Source organism: Sebastes umbrosus, chromosome 1 (genome assembly GCF_015220745.1).
Source record: "Sebastes umbrosus isolate fSebUmb1 chromosome 1, fSebUmb1.pri, whole genome shotgun sequence".
NCBI lineage: Eukaryota > Metazoa > Chordata > Actinopteri > Perciformes > Sebastidae > Sebastes > Sebastes umbrosus.
Window position 1 is genome coordinate 18367506 of NC_051269.1, and position 20575 is coordinate 18388080.

At 39.8% G+C, this 20575-nt stretch overlaps 1 protein-coding gene across 15 annotated transcripts in view; it reads left to right on the forward strand.

Moving 5' to 3' along the window:
- Window positions 1-20575, forward strand: part of anks1ab (ankyrin repeat and sterile alpha motif domain containing 1Ab) — a 50611-nt gene that overhangs the window by 25269 nt on the left and 4767 nt on the right. For 8 of the 15 annotated variants that reach the window (XR_005206487.1, XM_037766145.1, XM_037766180.1 and 5 more), the window contains 10 exons: window positions 3818-3916; window positions 5342-5488; window positions 8479-8586; window positions 10549-10719; window positions 14608-14745; window positions 14833-14904; window positions 15157-15240; window positions 15379-15516; window positions 17299-17475; window positions 20336-20451. Coding sequence is in view for 14 of the 15 variants with exons in the window: in XM_037766145.1 (XP_037622073.1) it covers window positions 3818-3916; window positions 5342-5488; window positions 8479-8586; window positions 10549-10719; window positions 14608-14745; window positions 14833-14904; window positions 15157-15240; window positions 15379-15516; window positions 17299-17475; window positions 20336-20451 (1250 nt within the window). In the remaining variant the exon portion in view is untranslated. The remainder of the gene's footprint in view (window positions 1-3817; window positions 3917-5341; window positions 5489-8478; window positions 8587-10548; window positions 10720-14607; window positions 14746-14832; window positions 14905-15156; window positions 15241-15378; window positions 15517-17298; window positions 17476-20335; window positions 20452-20575) is intronic. The other 7 variants (XM_037766226.1, XM_037766209.1, XM_037766243.1 and 4 more) reach the window with 2 other exon arrangements.

Sequence of the window (20575 nt, forward strand, 5' to 3'; positions counted from 1 at the left end):
TTACACATTTTTGGCATGCAGACATTTATTTTGGTTACAAATTTATTATTTCACTAGCAAGTAAATTATCAAAAGCCACATGATTCGTCCACTGTGATGGTTTAAAAACATGATCAGACAGTTTCTGGAAATCATTGACACACTTTGGATGAATGTTTTGCATTTTTGAAACGCCTCCATCAGATTACATATTGATAGATTCATCCAGCGGCAGCTCAAAGGACGTCCACATTCTGACTGAAAGCATTATCATGTTTCCCGTAGAGAACATTGCGAGGGTACTTGATATTGCAATTGTTGATGATAGTAGAAAACACCATTACGTTTTTCTATCCTGTGGTCATGTTACTCTGAAAAAACATGGATGCACACTGTAAATAACTAGGTCTAAAGGGTAAACGCGGACATTTCTCACACCACAGAGCTGCATTAGCACTATGGGCTATATGTTACATCAGTTTGTCACAGCTGAGCTCACTTAAGTGAGACCAGTAAGCTCAGAGGGAAAGTGGTTGTATTCATAAAGCGTTCCAGTTGAAGAGTGCTGCTCTCTAATCTGTTTTTCTTACTGAGATCACAACATAATGGGAGTCCTGTTGAACACGTGATCACTCCTACTACGAGGTGCTGTGGAGATACAAGCTTTAGGCTCAGATTTGTATTTGTGCATGAGGTGACGACAAGCCTAAATAAGTAGTATGTGTAGTCAGTATATACAGTATAGTCATAGTAAAAGGAATACAGTAGGGGTGTGCAATATGGATTACAGCCAGACGAGCTCATACTGTATAATCTGCAGATGTTAGCTTTTTAGTAACAAGATATTGTAGTACAGAAATGCCAAATATATGTTTGAGGTCATTTAGAAACATAGTTTATCCACTGGAGAACAGTGACAAGTTTAATTTTCAACTGTAAAATGTCCTGCTCAGTGCGTTCCGTGATCACAATGTGAAAAATGTAATTTAAAGGATCCATTTTTCTTGGTGTATTTTATGCCTTTTTTCACAAGCAGAGAGGAAATGAGGGGAGATGGATATACAGTAGATAGGAAATGACTTGGAACAAAGGAAATGAACCGATGATGTTGCGTTCATAATTAATGGTATGTAATCCCTAGACCACCTGGACACCCAAGGATCCTTATCAAAAATGTTAGTGATATCGGTATCGGCCTCAAAAATCAGTTGGGCTTTAAAGAAGACCTATTATGCTTTTATGCTTTTTCCTTTTCCTTTAGTGTGTTATATCGTTTTCTGTGCCTGTAAAAGGTCTGCAAAGTTACAAAGTCCAAAGTCCAGGCCAAAGGGAGTTACTCTCCCCCACAGAAACACTGCCCCTGAACCGCCTGAAACACCTTGATGGAAGTCCCGCCTTTTCTTCTGTAACGTGGTGATGTCACCAAGTAACACATTTGCATAATACCTGCCCAGTGGCTAGTTCGGCACGCCCTCAAACGAAGCTAGTTAGAGTGGAGCTGGAGCTGAGTCCAATAATAGGTCCTGTTTAATATGGATGCAATCTTTTATCAATGTAATATTATTTTATGTAATAACATTTTATACCATGATATAGGCTGGATCTTCAATTGAGAAATAATGTAAAGATACAATTGAAATGCATTTTCACTAATCTAGTAAATTTTATTAAATTGATGCAAAAATCCTGTAAATCCAACATTGCCATAAATCAGTCCTGCTTATTGATTTGCATTTCTCATAGTAGCCTAATGCAACCAGAGATATTAAAGAAATAGCTAGCTGAGGATTAAACGTAATCGCAAAATCTTTACTGGTTGACACAAATATGTCATCTTCGTCCTGCTGTGCCCAATGCTAAGTGTACAGATATCTACACAGTAGTGAGAAAGAAAACAAAGCACCCTCCCTCTCTTATTGGGTTGGAAGATTCCATGTTGATCAAGATTTCCGGGACGTAATGCGATGAGGAAGATGGGTCATTAAGCATTCTGATGTTCATTTTCATGCCACGACTAATGTGTCTGCTGGACTTGATGCATCAAGGAGATAAATCATTAATTTCACAAGGCAAATTACCCGTGGATATTTACAAGGATGTGGAGGATGCAAACAAGGGAAAGGTCAGAGTAGTCAGGCCGACATTGTGAATGTTTAATATTGTGCCCTTTTAGATTCTGCCAGACTTGCTTCAGATGTGATCAATCTAACTGAACATGGACATCAGGATTTGTTTGTGGGATTCAGTGTCAGTCATAATTTATTATTTCTTTTTGTAGCGTTATGCTCTGCTGCTCTGATGTCCAAACTACTGTGGCAATGAAGCAAATTGTCTAGTGCGAAACATCTTAGAAGTTACCCATCATGCATTTACATTGCATCTTCCCTGCATTAAGATTGCATCAGATTCTGCAGCCCTCTCTTTGGCAAACGTTATAATGTGGAACTGAACATACATATTGTAACACATAAATTAAGTCTTCTTTCTTTGCCATATTATTGTTACGCTGGCTGACTCTTGAAAACGTAACAAAATTTGATTTTTCTAAACAATTCCCCTGTGGTGCAGAGCAAAAGAGTAATTCACTGTTGCATTAACTAAGTGCATTTAGTGAGATGAAGGACTTCTACCATGGCTACATCTGCAAGTCGTATCAGATTAAATCAAACTACCATTGCTCATAAGCTATGTAAGAACTCAACCATACATTCCCGTCACATGTTTCAAATGCAGCATGAAATAATAAGTTTGCCGAGTCTCCCGAGGCATCATCAAACTTCAAACTGCGTTAATAAAAGTGGAGACGCTATTTTGGGCCTCACTTACATCAGACCCCGCTTTATTTTGACCTTTTATTCTAGCGATCAGTGAGTAATCTCCAAACTGCGCCCTGATACAGGCCTGTGAATACTGCTGCATTGTGCTCTGAAACCAATCCAGTAAGAGCAGATTGAGTAAAGACTACAGAACATTTTAACATTCTTGGCCAGGAAGAATCAATCTGCGGCAGTCCACAGGGGAAAAACGCTTAGCTCCACATTTTCAAGGTTCTCCTTGTATCTTTATTCCTGCCTATAAACCGAAATAAGATGACAAAGCAGCTGGAGCTGCAAATATGAACAGCTACATGAAATAGACAAGAATCTGCTTGTCAGTCAAGATTTCAGGAGGTTGAAAATGATTATTGTTCATTGTTTCTACGTCCTAAATTAAGGAATTGTTACAAACTGTAGTGAAATATTCTTGTTTCCTGTTTGGTTTCCCCTCAATGAAACACAACAGCGAAGGGATACTGTAGATGCTGCTGCAGTTATGAAGGCTTTGTTCCCTCTGAGTCGCACCAGATCAGATTGATTACTCTTGGCTTGCACAATTTATTTGACTCCATTGTCCTCCCACTCTGCTGTTACTGCTTGTGTCAGAGATGTGCATATTCTGTGTGTGTGCATGTGTGTATGTTATGAGCAAATGTGTGTTTGCACAGCTCCAATGTCGCCCTGGTAGTTACAGTGTAGAGGTGTCATGATACTTATTATTGGCTTTTTTTTAGGCTATTTCTCATATGTCTGCACCTTTTATGTGTAAATACTGTATGACAGTGTGTGTGCGCGTGTGTGTGTGTGTGTTTGCAGACATTTAAATGACTGCACTGATATACAGTATAATGAATTACTGATTTATTTTCACGTCTTGTACTACTGTATGTCCATATTGTCTCTGTGCATTTGTCTGTATGTGTTTATTCGTTTTCATGCATGTGTGTGTGAGTACGACTGCGTGTGCGCCTGTGTGTGAATGTGTTTATTTGCGTGTGTCTCTTGCGTTTGTGCACATGTAGGGAAGTAACGTGATGGAGGACCAGGATCTCAGAGACATCGGGATCACTGACCCAGGACACAGAAAGAAAATCCTCCATGCGGCACGCAGCTTGCCCAAGGTACTTAACATCATAACTTAACCTCGGCACTGAGGGAGGACACTGACTGACAGTGTCTCAGAAACAAAAACAGTCAAAATGTCATGTTTATAAAAATAGTAGATAAGCAAACAAATAGAAAATACAGCAAAGGGAGGGCACGTTTTATACTTCTGGATAAATACAGTGGTTCATCAGATTTGAAGCAAAAAAACCTTCCAAAAAAAACCTGTAAATGGGAAAACATTTTTTTGACACAGATAATATAGATTTAAGGACAAGCAAGTCAAAGTACATGAATATACGTTCAAATAGAACTACTCATTGCATTATATTGCTAACTATAATTTTAAGAAATACCTTGGAATGCATTACAATTTGCACTGGAGAATGGGATAATAAGGATTGGTCTACATTATACTGTATAATAAAGCCTGCACATGGGTTGTAGGTGAAAAAAGTGTGGCAATGTACGGAAAACATTTCTAATTTATTGAAAGATAACATGAATGGAGAATGTCGGAGAATGTGGATGGTAAAAAGACTAACCTACTAAGACCATGCGAGTGGTTATGTGAGGCTGTACTTTGAGCTAAATGCTAACATCAGCGTGTTACAAAGACAATGATAACGGACAATGTTAAAGGGATAATTTGGGTGTTTTTGAAGTGGGGTTGTATGAGATATTTATCCGTAGTCAGTGTATTACCTACAGTAGATAACTGTCTACACGACCACAGTTTGGAGAAGCAGACGGGAGTTACCGCACGGCAGCAAAGCAATGTACTGCTTGGACGGGGCCGGCAGCAAAACATATTTTATCAATATTAGTTTAAGTCTACGCTATATTTAGAATATATTCACCACTTTACCTTGCCGTCAGACAGCCCTTTCCGACAGGGAACTGAAGTCGTTGTATCCCTCTACAAAGCCACCAGACTCCATTGGAAAAAGACTGTAATTTTACCTTGCAGAGCACGGGGGTTGCTGGTCTATCGCTGCCTCGATCGGTTAGTTTGTTTGCGCTGTTGTGTGACTTTGGTGAATCTGAACTAACCAAAGTCACACAATAACAGCATCAGTCCCCTGTTGAAAACACAGACTGTATAGCTGTTCATCCTATAGCCTACAGACTTTGAATGTCTGTCGAGAATTTCACAGCAATACATCCAGTCTTTGTCAACATGTTTTATTCCTAACCGAAGAGCTGGTGGCGCTAGATGAAAAGTCAGAGGATCACCAAAGTCTGTAGCATTCGTCCTCTGGGAACCAGACCTCTGACTGTTGACATTGCTGTCCCTTGAGCCACACGGCTAAGATGGCTAAAAACAGCAGTAGCAGTGTCCAGCTTTGTTGAGGTAGAATTGCAGCCTATTTTAAATCATTTTCTCAGTGCAAAAAGTCACGGTACTTGCTCCCTTACGTGTGTCTTTCCCTTTACTGCAGGTAAAAGCACTGGGCTGTGATGGCAGCACATCTCTTGTCTCCTGGCTGGACGGCCTTGGCCTGCATGAGTATCTGCCCAACTTTCTTTCAAGTGGCTACCGCACACTGGAGTGTGTTAAGAACCTGTGGGAGTTGGAGATTGTCAATGTAAGAACCCATCTCTTACATTCATCCATACAGTTTTGATTTTTATGGGTGAGCAGGACATTGTTCAGTGTCTCACGCTCTGAGAAAGAGACACAAGTGTTGAAGGACTCGTGTCTTTAGACATTCTGGACCAGTTCTCACAGAACGGTTAATCGTTAATCACACCTTGATTTGTGGATCATGTTTGAGGTTAAGAAGCACTTTAATATGCAACGCTGAAATAACAGAGAAGTGCTCGATGACTGAAGCATTTGCATAGAACGATAGAAAACATTTTCAATATCACTGAGTAATTAGTAGATAACTATGCGATAAAATGTAAATGTAGGAGCAATATGGGGACTGATGACAGGGAAGTATATAATTTGGTTTAATCTTTATGGAAATCGTGTAACATTTTATGATAATTTGTAATTACAAAGGAGGACTAATTTCTTTTGGGCTAAAAGCTGTGGGGGTCGTAGAGAAACGCGTGTACCAATTTGGTTGAACATGTGTGCAGGTGTCGATTTGTCTCTGTTTGTGCGTACATGTGTGCGTGTTTAGACTACAGCAGTGGTTTCTCCATGGGTTTACCAAGATATATCTGAGGGTTTGCAAGATGATTAACGGGATAGGAAAGACAAATGATCCTCCTCTACAAACAAAATTACATTTTCCTGAATGTTTTACTTTGTCTGGCTTCAAAAAATGATTCATGTGAACCAATCTGAGAAGGAAAAAAAACCTGTTTCCCTCCTTGTCAGATGCTATTACAAGGTTACATTGTAAGTTTGATGCAGTAGTAACAACCAATCATGTAGACATTATCAGTGTTCATGGCATGACGGGCAAGCAGACAATCCAAACAGATGATCTGATGTGGTTGATAAGCGCTCAAAGGAGGCCGTGTAGGAGCAGCGGATAAGCTCGTTTACATCATTCATATTTTCCCCACGTGTCACTGCATTTAAATGAGTTTGTTTATTATTATTAGTCTTTATTAAACAAGGATCATGCACAAAAAGCATTACTCTCAAAATGAGAAAAGATGAATGATTTATGACAGATTTAGCTAATGGCTAATTTCCATCTCCAGTCCCTGGGCAGGTAGGCTAAACAGAACAATCCCACTATAAAAACATTCATTTACATGCAACACCATGACATAGTCTCTATCACACAAATGATTATACAGACAAATATACAAGCACATTAATCCAGTACAAATATAAAATCACAATTCATTACATTTAAAAACCTGAATCATGGTTTAAATTAACCGGTTGCCCAATGTTGTTTTTTGTGCACCATGGGGAAAAAGAAAGAAAGTCTGCAAGTTTGAAGCTCGACTGGAAGCGTATTCTTGATGGCCTTAAATGAAGAAGCAGCCTGTGCATACACACAAAGACAGTGGTGGCAAAATGGCAGAAACCAGCAACAGCTGCAGTAGCAGCAGCAGCAGAAAGCAGCAGCCAAACATAGTGTATATGCAGTGTGCGAGGGATGTCGTCCAGCAGACTGCGATGCAGTACAGAAAGATGGGTGTGAGAGCAGGGCACATTACTCTCAGTGTGCAGAACGGCCTGTGAGCATCTTGGCAGGAATCACTTCGCCCATTACATTTCCTACATCCTCTTCAGCATCTTACAGCATCTCGGCATCAACCATCAATTTGATCTACGAGCTGGTTTACATTCCTACATAATCCCATGGCTCTTTATTACTATTACTCTTATTTCACACACCTCATGCATACTGGTCTCACTGGGATTCTCTACACGAGAATAAGAAAAAAACAGCACCAGAAATCCAGACTATACAGACCAGTTGCCTCATCTGCCTCTGACTCTCACTGAATAAATAATTGAAGCCTCGAGACAAAGAGCCATACGAGCCGGTTATGGAATATTTTGTACCGGCAACATAATTGCGAATGTAACATTAATCACTCGACATCCACCTTTACTGGATGAGCATGGATGTTAATAGCCAATTATGCAAATATACAGTATTAAGATAATGAGTTTTGACTACGTAAAATTAACCTATGTTTCCTCCTCTGAGGGTTTTAGCCACACAAGTGGATATGGCATTTGTAAAAGGTTTAAAGAGACAGAGATACTGTGGTTAGACGTGTGCCAGGTGTACTTGCAGTGTTAAAATACTGTAAATTGAACTAAATGCCACCCCGTCACTAATATCATCTTTATATTACAATCCCACCCCTTTCCTATACCACATTTTACACAGTTGAACAAAAGGGGACCTTATTTTCTATGTGTCTGTTCTATGTTTGTCTGTTCGTATTTGTCTGGTTACTTAATGTATCCATGTCCACTCTTGAATGTTGTTTTTTTTGTCACTGTTGTTGTCTGTTTATTGGTTTATATGTCGTTAAGGTGGCCAGCCTATTCACTATTATTATTTTTTTTTCTTCTAAGTAATATGATTTGACTAAGATTATGATTATTATTAGTATTATCACTTTTCTTTTCCTTCATTGACTATTAATTTGAAAAAGAATAAAAATAAAGTAAATTTAGGTGGTGACAGGCCAAAAAAATTAATAAAAAAATACTGTAAATTAAAAACACATTTGAATTATGACAAATGAAGTGGATCTGTGTAATACAGTTATTTGAAAATCGCCTGGTTATTTGCATTTTACCTGCCTGTCATCGTCCCATAAATCGCCAAATTCTTCTCTTGTTATTTAAGCACTATGTCCAAAAAAGGATCGTGAATTATAGAGTGTCCCAGGAAGGAGACAGTGCTGTACTTGAAGCTTATGGCAAAACAGATTGAGGCTGAATTATTGACGAGAGTCATTTCTGTTTGCTTGTGGATGTCTGCCAGTGAGGGGTGCATCATGCCACCAACTCTGTGTCAGTGTATTTTGGATATATCTCTGTTAGCTTAGTCTAAATAAATCCTTGTGTTTGCGATATTGATGTGACAATTCGCTGGGAAGTCTGTCTCATATTGTGCCCTGATGCTTTCCTCTCTAGGTTATTAAGATCGGTGCCCTGGGCCACAGGAAGAGGATCATTGCCTCTATAGCAGAGAGACCCTATGAAGAGGCTCCATCGAAGTCCCGTCGTCTGTCTCCAATTATGGTAAGGAAATTGACACAGTTCACAATATTATAGGGTCTTCATAGAGTGCTGCAGGAATGAGTCCTAAAACCCGGAAGTGAGTTAGCATTTTAGCACTTCCGGTTCCCTCGTCTGGAAGTCAATGGGTTTTTTGAATGGGTTTTTAGTTAGATGTCTGAAATGAGATCTGTGGTTAACACAGGCTTAAGAGATTTTAATGGTTTGTTCAACGATATAAAATCCGTCAGTAAATATGCCACTTGTGAATTTTGAAGCCTTTACGTGTCTTAACCTCTTTTACCAGACAAACTGTGTGTTAAAACACTGCCTTTAAAAACTTCATAAAATGCTGCGGTGGTCTTTTTTCCAAATTGTTTCTAAAAAGACGAGGCCTTAATGCTACTAAAACAACACTCCAAGTGTATTTTGTCCAAACAATGTTTGTTTGGCAATGATTTCAATATTTTAGTTACAAAATCAACGCACAAGAAATTATATTTTTACTTTATAATACTTTTGATCGTTTTTATATTGATTGTACATACTAGACTTTGGATTATTTTTTGTTATCTTATTTACATTGTTACTGATCTTATTTGTTATTGTCACCTTTCATTATTATAATAAAACTACTCCATTTGGAGTCAAAATTATACAATATAGTTGTTTTTTATTGATTTTATACTGTGCACAATGGTAGAGTCTGATGATGCACAGATCATGCAAATGTCAGGTCCGCCTGGTCCTATCCTGACTAAAACCTTTGTAGTATTTATGTGCTTTGTGTTATTTATATCTGCTTTGACACAGTTGTATTCAAGGAGTTGCTGAATGAATTCAGTGGCATCTCTGTGCATGGCATCATTGCTATAATGGTGTTATCCACTGTCTAATCTAGAAAATATTTTAGGCCAGGAATAGAAATGTAAATTTGTCCTTTGGTTCATCACAGTTTACTCAGGCATAGTAACAGTCACAGTGTTACTTACACTGGGAATGAATTCTCTGGGGTCTTACCTATCCATAGAGATGAAGATCATGCATATAGACCTGGTAGTTGTGGAGCTATTCTTGATTTATTTTGGGTATGTAGTATGTCTGTCCAGGCAAACCACACCTTCCAGCAACCTTGGGCTTAAGAGTTTAAAAATCGTCATTATGCCGACACGTCCGCCTTCACAGACTCGTTGTGTATACTCACGCTCATGCGAACGTAGTGTGGTTTGTTTATAGCCTGCTGTTAACTTTTTACTTCTTGCGATTGCGATAAGAAAATGTGTTTATCCAAAGCACCTTACAACACCAAGAGTGTGAATTAGGCTGCAGCATTGTTAGTGCTGCTATTTAACCATCGAAGTGCAGAAACACTGTCAACGCTAATTTGGTTAATAGATTGGGTGTGCTCAATACACCCAATTAGAAGCACTGTTCTGCTTATGACCTCAATATAACCCATATTTAGTGTCAGTGACGTCTATAAAAGACGCAGAATGATTTTTTTAAATTATTTGAAATGGATTTTATTAGATATTGTTGTTATAGTGCTCGATATTTCAATAGAGATCGATGATGACACCCTGTTGCCTTTCTTATTGAACAACAATCAAAACGGAGCTCAGGATGGAAGTTAAACAACGTTGCTCGACAAGCTTAATTTCTGTGCCAACATCATTTTGTGAGAAAATGGATCCTTTTTTTTTTTTCCAGCATGAGATATCTAATTTTGGAATGAGATTCTTCAATATCATTATGTTCACAACAGTTAAATACTCAGGGCTGATTTCCCAGGCAGATTAAACCGGGCTAAAAAGAATTGAGAATCTCCATGGAAGAGGCCCTTTTGTGGAGGATTAAGCTTGGATGTAGATCAGGGAAACCAGCCAGTGCATGTAGACAGTGCTGTGAAATCATTAATCTGTGCTGTGTGTGTGTGTGTTTATACTCGTGTGTGTGTGTGTGTGCGTGTGTGTGTGTGTTTGACAGTTCCATGACCTCCTGTCCCAGACCACATCTCCTCTCAGCCAGATGGACCCTTACACCAGTCGCTCCATGGACATGCTGCTGCCCTTGACTGAGTCGGACCGGAGGCGGCGAGGAGTCGAACAAGACTGTAGTGTTTCTCTGCGCTCATATAGCGAGAGGCCGCGATCTGTAGTGAGTTCCACCTTATTTCACTTCTATTGTCTTCTGGGAATGTATTTCAGTGAGCGACTAACTGAACAATAGAGGATGCTGTACAGAAGCTAGATGTGTCAGGGTGTCTTGTCACATGTTGTTGCTGGAGTTGTAGTCACATTTCTCACACGCAGCGCCGTTCTGCAAAACTAAACCTGCTAGTTGAGTTGAATCGTAGTGGGCAGACCCAAGAACCACAACATTAGAGTGTAAACAGAGAAAACAGCAAAGGGGTCATTAGGGTTGAACGATGTGACAGTATGTACGGCACAGTGTGAGATGATATGAATTACCTCTACAGTTCATACCGTGGTTGCTGCCTCTTTAGTATCACACTTATACTTTATCAAACCACTTTTTTATTACATGACTGGGATGTAATGTTTCTAAATGTCTTCTTAATTTGTTGGGTTTCATACTGTCAGCTGCCTGAGTTTTCAGACATAGAATACACACAGGTCTCTCCTCATCTGCCACCGCATTCACGGTGAACTCAAGAGCAAGATAGGCCTTGAATGTCTGTCATCGGGTTATTGTGGCTATATAAATATAATTTATGGTGCTGTTAGATTGCTGCTAGACCGCCGGGTTAATACAGATGCGTGCAGGAGAGCAAACAGTTTTTTGACTGCAGTGAAAATTATGTTTTTTAAAAGGCTAAATGCCAACAAATATAGACTGAAGCCGAATGTTTCGTTAGATAAAACTATGGGAATTTTGGAAATTATTACATTTATCATTTTTCAATAAATTTTGACTTTTGGACTGAGGAAATTACAGAGATGGATTGAGGGCCACGTTTGTTTACTGTTCCACTGTGTAAAAAAGTAGATGAGCAGGACTGCTTTATCTAAATATTGGATGTTTATATAATTTTTGCATCAACATGATTAAGTACTTTGATTTGTCAGGTATTTCAATTTGCTGGATTAGTCAATTATCCCCATTTTCACAATACATTTTTTAGAAAATGTTTCATAATATACTCAGTTGCCAGTTTATTAGGTGCCCCACCACAAACTACATCTTCCAAAATTACCATAAAGTTGAATCAACATCTCTCTAAAACAGTTTCACCAAAAACTAAACATTACAGGATTTATTTCAGGATTGTTGTATTAGGCTACATTAGATTTAGCTGTAACTAGGTGTAACTTAGTATAAGTAAGTATTATATAACACAGAGGGGTAACTCATTTTAGGAAGCTGCTTCTGGCTCAAAAACTGCAATCTATTTACAGATATTTTAGATGTTCTCACGTTTAGCTAGTTAACTTAGCTAACCCTCCATTAGGGCTGGTTGATATGGATGAATTCATAAGATAATTGTTCAAAAATGTATATATACCACAATATGGAAAATGTATTAAAATCACATATACAGTATAAAATGAAACTCATGTTCAATGCAATGAAGTGCCCTAAAGCTTTGCATTCCACCAGACAAAACTCTTCTGACACGTAAAACAAAAACTGTCTTGTTAGTTTTTGAGTGCTGAATTATTGCCCTACCATCCATTTTTCTAGCATAATATATTTGTTCATGGAATTATTTAGCTACTGTAGCACATTAAATCTCCATCATGAATGCCAACTTTAAAGGGGGACACCATCCAAATTAAGAATTCCAATGTTATTTCCATGGCCTAGTAAAGTTCAATCAGTGATAGTGAACATGAGGTCTCAAAACCAGAAACCAGAGAAGTACGTCTCAAACTTATGATGTCATAGGATATAAAGTCTGGAGCTGCTCCATAGACAATGAATGGGAGACTGATTTTGTGGACCCACGGGATGTTTGTTTTCTTTTCTTTTTTTACAATTTAGCTAACGTCTTTCTAAAAGCAGTGTGGTCTTCAGCTCCATTCAGTGTATTTTAACTCCCCCATCATTAAGATCATTTATCTCCAGAGTAGCTCTGATTTTCTAGAAATATCCAATACAGCATTTTCATCCACTGACATGAATTCAGTTAAATGGTAAATGGAGTTGCATTTATATAGCACCTTTCTAGTCTTCCGACCACTCAAAGCGCTTTACACTACATGTCAGCATTCACCCATTCACACACACATTCATACACTGATGGTAGAGGCTGCCATGCAAGGTGTCAACCTGCCCTTCAGGATCTAATCTAAATACTCATTCACACACCGATGGCACAGCCTTTGGGAATAGTTTGGGGTTAAGTATCTTGCTCAAGGACACTTCGACATGTGACTGGAGGAGCCGGGGATCAGATTTCTTGGGTTCATTGTGATGGCCCCTCTGTGTTTGGATCCTCTGCTGTGTGTGTGCGTTCTCTCTCCAGGGCTGTAGACCTGATTAGACTTTAGTCAGTGGCATGGGACACACCTGGGCCCGGTGTGCTCCATGCTTAATAGCCTGAGCATGCAACAGTCTGTGTTCGGCAGATCTCCTCTCACAGCATACCTGTGTGTCTTGGTTTTTGGTTCCCTTTCCTTGTTTTTACAGCACAGACTTTGTCACAGTTATAGAGCCACGCAAAAACTGAAGAATTGGACGAGCCCCAATTTGTCACAGCCCGGCTCTAGAACTCTGACAAAATCAGGAGACACACAGATATACTGATCAAATACATTTATTAACCAAAAAGTACAGAAGAAGTAAGTCAAAAGTATGTATGGGAGGAATCTGTAGAGTCCGTAGTGTAGGGAGTGGATGTGTGACTGTTGCATGCTCAGGCTATTAAGCATGGAGCACACTGGGCCCAGGTGTGTCCCATGTAGGGATGTCACAAGAACCGATACTTCGGTACCAAGTTGATGCCAAAATTCAAAAAACGTGACAGTACTCTTTTTCTACAGTACCGAAGGTACCGTACGATGCCTGTAATGGTCATTGGTAGTGATGTGACAGTGAGGAAAATGTTCCCACCGGTTAATAAACTTGTGACAACACTGGTGTCACTGATTACACCAGACATTTTACAAGAAAAGATGACGGTCAACATGGGGAGAGCGCTGACTCTGATCTTTACTGTTGGCTGACGGACCAGATGCATTCACGGTCAGTATGTGCGTGTCGATTGATAACATGCCGCTGATACGCCAAAATGAACAAAATGTTCAAATGTTTTTAATAAAAGAGTACGTGTTGAATTACATTGTTGTTGTTTTTTTTTTACTGTTGTATCGAATTTGGTATCGAGAATCGTAGAAATTCACTGGTATTGGTATCGACTACTAGATTTCTGGTACCGTGACATCCCTAGTCCCATGCCACTGATTACACTCCAATCTGGTCTGCAGCCCTGTAGAGAGAAAGCACGCACATAGCAGAGGATCCAAACACAGAGGGGCCGTCACATCCTCCTCAAGAAAATGAACTAAGAATAACTCTGTGATCAAATTTTACCATTTGCCAAAGGTCAAACTGCGACACATGCACAAACATGCCTCGTTTCTGACTCACTGAGGTCAAAGAGAAAACACGGAGGAGCGTGCGCAGTTGAGGGAAATGTTGAACGACTGCACCACTCAGGATCAGTCATGTTTAAAAATCAATACTTATCATTTTTCTAAATGCTTAGTGGATTATTGTCAGTAGTATATTTTACCCTGACGGGTGATTCATGAAGGAGCGCAGCACAGAATACATTGACCTTAAGGCCCACTATGTGCATGAATATTTATGAGCGTACCGGCAGATCGAAAAGGACTCATGTTAAAGTGCTGATCGAGCAGTTGCCTTCATCAAAAGTCTAATATACACAAAATACAGTGTCTATATTGACTGAGGTGTGTATATGTGAAGAAAAGTATCCCGGCACCAGATGTTACGAATGTTAGTTGTGTTTTCCGGTTTTTGTTGCGTTGACCAACCAATGATTTTGCCTCTCCGCAGGACAGACAGAGTGAACGACAGAAAGACTCTCGTTTGAACCTCCGGCCGCCGAGCCAGTCTGCTACCTACGCCACGGTGTCCGCCTGGCATCACCAGCCTGAGAAGCTCATCCTGGACTCCTGCGGGTACGAGGCAACCGTAAGTCACTTTTTTTTACTGCATCTATAGTGTCCCCATTCTGTACTGGGTAGTTGACATGTAGCGTGTGTTTTGATTCGCTCCCAGTACCTAGGATCAATGATAATCAGGGATCTACGAGGGATCGAGTCCACACAAGAGGCCTGTGCTAAAATTAGGGTAAGTATTACTGAAAAGCTTTAACAATATTTTTCTTCTAATTTCATTTGCTCTGACATTTTGAAGAACAACTCAAAAGTGTTTTATTGATTGAAAATATTTAATTAAAAAATAAACAATAAAAATGTCAGACATGAAATGACAGGGTTACAGAAGAAAATTACAAAAAAAAAATCCCAGTCTGGTACATTACTATTTCCCTTATTACATTCATAGTGCATGAACCATTGTGCTTTATTGTGTCCATTGCAGAAATCAAAGGATTCCAGAAAGGGTCCAGTTGTCATACTGTCCATTACCTATAGAGGGGTCAAGTTCATCGATGCAGCCACGAAGGTAATGGGAAAGTATGTTTGTGTGTCTAAGTGTATATCGATCTGTCCAACCAAAATATTGCAGTGGATTCTCTCGGATAAGTGCTTGATTTCCCACAAGTACTCACTTCCTTCCTTCCTTCCTTCCTTTCTCCATTAGACTATAGTTGCGGAGCATGAGATCAGGAACATCTCGTGCGCCGCCCAAGACCCAGATGACCTCTGCACTTTTGCTTACATTACCAAGGATCTAAAGAGTGGCCACCACTTCTGTCATGTCTTCAGCACTGTGGAAGTGGTGAGTAATACAGCTTTATCCTGTTAAAGTAAGAACAATCTGAACTAGTCTTGTGTTCAGTCAGCTTGATTAAATATATATATATGTAGCTCTAAATATAAGCTTATAGTGTAACTGTACTAGTATACACATTGTATTCCATGCATCTATCGGTGAAACCCTTAAGTCTTCATGTAATTCTTGAGTTTTTTGTAAATTCATCATTGTATAATTTAGAAAAAACAGTGTCCTTTGTGGGATGTCCCGTATCCTGCAGTTAAAACTGCGTGCAGCATCCTGTGGCCATTATTTTCTTGATTGACTCGTCGAATGGCTTGATTGAAGTTCCTCTCCCGCTATGCATGGCATTTTCATATACAGGCACAGATTATGTTGTAATTTGTGTCTCAGCTTCTGTAAAGGTCAAAGACGATCTTTTCTCTTTGTCAGATGGACCACTGTGGAGCGTCGGGTAACTGCAGGGAAACAGTTTTAACTGAATTGTAATGATCAAAGTTTTCACAATTTTGAGCCTCACTTATTTGTATTTAACACGACTGCTCCATGTTGCAGAATGTCATGTACAAATTGCTTTCACTTCTCTCTGAAAAATATGCATGATATTTAGACAAGAGCCAGCTGATAATTATACAAAGTGATTATCCAAACAATGTGAAGAGCAGCGTTTTTGTGTGCTGTGCAGTGTTTTTTGTATGACGCACAACAGATTGTTGAAAACAAGCATTTCAAAACCAAGAAAATAACTGTAATTATAAACCAATATTCAAACAGAGTCACGAGTCATTAAAACTGCGGTGGGTAGAAATGGAGCAAATATGATTAAAAAAAGTTATTTTTATAAAACGGTCACTATATCCTGACAGTAGTGCACGAGACAGGTAATCTGAAAGAAATCATGTGCCTCTGTGTCCTCTGGTGTCCTCCGGTGTGTCCTCCGGTGTGTCCTCCGGTGCTCCTAATGGCATCTGCAAAGATTTCACAGACCGGAGGAAAACAACCAATCAGAGCCGAGCTGGATTCTGACGTCTCTGAGCAGCTGTCAATCACTCACAAACTCTGATCAAACGGTCAAACTAGGCAGCGCTGATCAAATATGAATCAATATTCTGTTACTGTAATGCCTATTTCTCTCCTCAAATGTTTTCAGAAACATCTTGTAGTGTACTGTTTAGCTGTAAAATGAGAAAGTTTGTGACCCGACAGCCATGTTGAGATCAGTTGAAGAAATACCAAGCACCGCCCACCAGCTAGAGCACAGCCAATAGGAACGCTCTCTCTCTGAAATGACCTGTGATTGGTCAAAGTCTCCCGTCACGGGCTAGATTTTTTGAAGCCTGAAAACAGAGCCATGAGGAGGTGCAGAAGTCTAGTTTTCTCTCAGAATACTTGAATTACAATATGCTGAAAGGTTATTATGGAATTTTTGCCCAATGATGCCAAAAATATTCTGCCTACTGCAGGTTTAAATGTTCTTGTTAAAATTGTTCTAAAGAACTAATACCAAATGTTAAAGGTCGTTAGGGAAATTAAACGGTTTGTCATGCACATAAGCAAAGGGCTCATATACTACATCTCTTGAGGTTAATGTGAATTCAGTTTAAATCTGTTGTAAAACCAAAAGACAACCTCTATGAAGAAGGTGTTTTATGTCAATCAGCTGAAATGGTGGCTTTTTGTTGTTTAGTTTTTCTTTTTTTAATCCCCTAACCCTTACTTTATGTTCAGTGTCTCCTGATTTTACCACACTTCTTTTTTAAAATATTTTTTTTTTCGTTCCCGCAGACACAGACCTACGAGATCATCCTAACACTGGGACAGGCGTTTGAGGTGGCCTATCAGATGGCAATGCAAGCCAGGGCGAGACACTACGCCCAACCTACGTCTCTGACCTCAGAGGTCGTAGAGACCAAAGCCAGCCGTCCTGTATCTCAGTCGTGGAACAGCATGCGGAGATCAGCAGTGAGTACCACCCTACAACTCAATCTGTGTATCTCACTATCTGTGAGTGTGAGCGTTGAATTTGCTCTACTTGTTAAAAGGACAGGGGGGGGGGGGGGGGGGAGTAGAAACACTGCGTTGTACAATCATAATTCAGAAAAGGTACACAGACCTCGTGACCGACTTCTTCCCTGCCGCTGAATCCCCAATGGGCCACCTACAAAGGAAGATTTGCTGTGTGTGTAGTAGAAAGTGATGAGTCACTACTTTGCTACCAATTTCATCCCGCCCACCCCTCAACTCTGTGACTCACTCAGATCAGGGGAGATTTTTTATTTTTTGTGCATATACGAAACATGATAAATGCATAGTTTTATTTGTTGCTTACCGGCGGGTATATGATTTCCTCTGGGACTTTTCTGCGGGCTAGGGCCCCGCTGGTTGGACCCATCCTCCGCTGCTTCGTCACTATTGATTGAGTGTGTTGCGTAAACGTTCACGTATACCCTGAGCTATACGCATTGATGCATTGACCTCTCAGGCTGCATATAATGAGCACTCAGTGATCACTGTCACCTGAGAGAGCTGCACAGCTGGGAGCACGCACGCCGCTAGACCACATGCTTATGCAGAGGCACAAATCACTTTGTTTTACTACCTGCCTGTAAGGATAATATATGGAGTAATCACAGAGCTGCATAATGAGACTGGCTGCTTGTTTAAGTTTTAAATGAGAGGGGGGTAGACTCCTATCTGCTGCAATTTGTTTTAATGTTTTTTATGGCTATGTGAGTGCTCCCGAGTCTAGTTGGTTTAAACACACCGTACATTTTTTTTTTGAAATGTTCCCCAAGGAGAGATTGGCTTAGCCCCCCATCCCCGCTTAGTTACTGTTGCGACAGATTTACTTGTAATATTTGAAACAGTGGGTCTCTGATTTCAGACAACGGTAGATAAAAGCAGACTTCTCATTTCTAGCTGTCGATAGATGATTTTTCCACCTGAAAAGACAGCTGTAGCTATAGCTACTGTACGTCAACGTTAGCTCCGTGAGTTTGTTGAAAATGTTGGCTCTGTTGTAAAACAAAAATGCTGTAAAGGGGTCTTGAATACGCGCCTGATGGCTACACACATTACCATTCAAACGTTTGGAATCGCCTGCCATAAAAGCTTGATTCGCTACAGTCAGATGTCTGAGAGGACTGCTCTATATTTTTCAAAGGGCAGAAAGAGACAAACGTAGCTCTGAGCAACAGTTAAATAAGCAGATAAGAAATCGTCCGTCATTGGTGAAAGGAACTGGAAGCGTTGCATCAAAATGTGTGCAGATTTAAAGAGGAACAGGTTTCTGTTTCAGTGTCAAGTGCACAATAATGCAGCCTATAACCAGCTGGAATTAACAGGTGTGATGCTTTAGCAAAGCTATTCTTCAAAGTTCACAATAGAAATAGAAGGTTAGTCTGGTTAGCACTGTTGGAATTGGATCAGGGAATACCAGCTGAACATACTATGGACTGACAAAACAGTTTAAACTAGGGCTGGGTAGTATATCGATATTATACTGATATGAGACTAGATATCGTCTTAGATTTTGGATATCATAATGTCGTAATATGGCATGTGTGTGTTGTCTTTCCCTTGTTTTAAAGGCTGCATCACGGTAAAGTGATGTAATTTTCTGAACTTACCAAATTGTTCTAGCTGTTCTACTATTTGCATTTCCCCACTTAGTTATTACATCCACATTACTGATGATTGTTTATCAAAAATCTCATTGTGTTAATATTTTGTTAAAGCACCAATTGGTCAACCCTATAATATCATCGCATTATTGAGGTATTTGGTCAAAAATATCCTATTTGATTTTCTCCATATCACCCAGCTCTAGCTTAAACCTCTTCAGTCTAACAGCAGAGGGTCCAAAGAAAAACGGCTTCCCAAGTATTCAGAGCCCAATTGCAATTTACACTTGCGCTTTTCTGGACTGGAAAATAAATTCAAAAATCAAACAGTATTCTCCTCCTGTCATGCAACACTGTGGGGACATCGGCATTGCAAATTTCCCCACTGTGGGACTAATAAAGGAAAATATTTTATCTTATCTCTTAAACGTAAGTTTGAATTATTTAATTATTCTTCTTTTGGGGTCAAAACTATTTCACATGTAAATAATTTAGTGTCTGAATTATATTGTTTCTATCTCTGTTAAAATAGCCATTATTGAAGGAAAGAATAAAAACATCAACGTAACAGATGATTCCAAACGTTTCAACACATGGTATTGTGCTAAAAGACAGAGACTAGAAAACATGGCAATGAAGAAACGCCATTGTTGTTGTTTTACAGTGTAAAGCTAGTTAGTCCTAGACTAGTATCATAAGTATGATGAGGAATAATATAAGATTAGACTGTTGTTGACGTAACCCTGTTTGACTTGCTTAGCTTACATACTTCGTCCCTTCCAAACAATGCATTCACTTTTAAAGTTACAAGAGAAAAATCATGTTATGATGAGGACTAACCAAAGTGTTTGACAAACGTGATGCTTGTGAATCTCAGGTAACCTTGGCTGGAGTTAAAGAGAATGACAGAGCTAAAGTTAGCATCCGGGACTGGCTTCCACACAGTGGGGAAACCTTTCAAAGCATGACAGAGCTGCCGTGCGGAGGGAGAATTTTAACTAACAGACAATAAAAAAAAAACGTATGACAAGAACACAAGCAGTAGAGTAATGTTTGGCGTATAATTTGCCTTCTTTAGTGCTAAACAGGTGACGAACTGCTCCTACTGGATTTCGTCTTTGTCCATTCGGTGCATTTAAATGCTCTGTCCCTCTATGCTCTCTCGTTTTTTTTAACATGTCTTTGTTCTTGTCTTCTTGGTCCTCCTGCCTCCCAGGGTGCCCCTCAGCTCGAATGCCGCTGCTGTCACTGTCACACGTGTACTACCCACCGTCCTTCCTTCCTCCCGTTGCACTCTGTTAGCCCTGGAGTCCAGGTCCTTCTCTTTCCTTTCCTCTATTCAACCTGTGATCACCACACACATCTGCTTACACACCGATCCCTCCCCTCTTTCTTTTTCGTTGTTGTTGTTGTTGTTGTTGGGGTGCCGCAGTGCACTT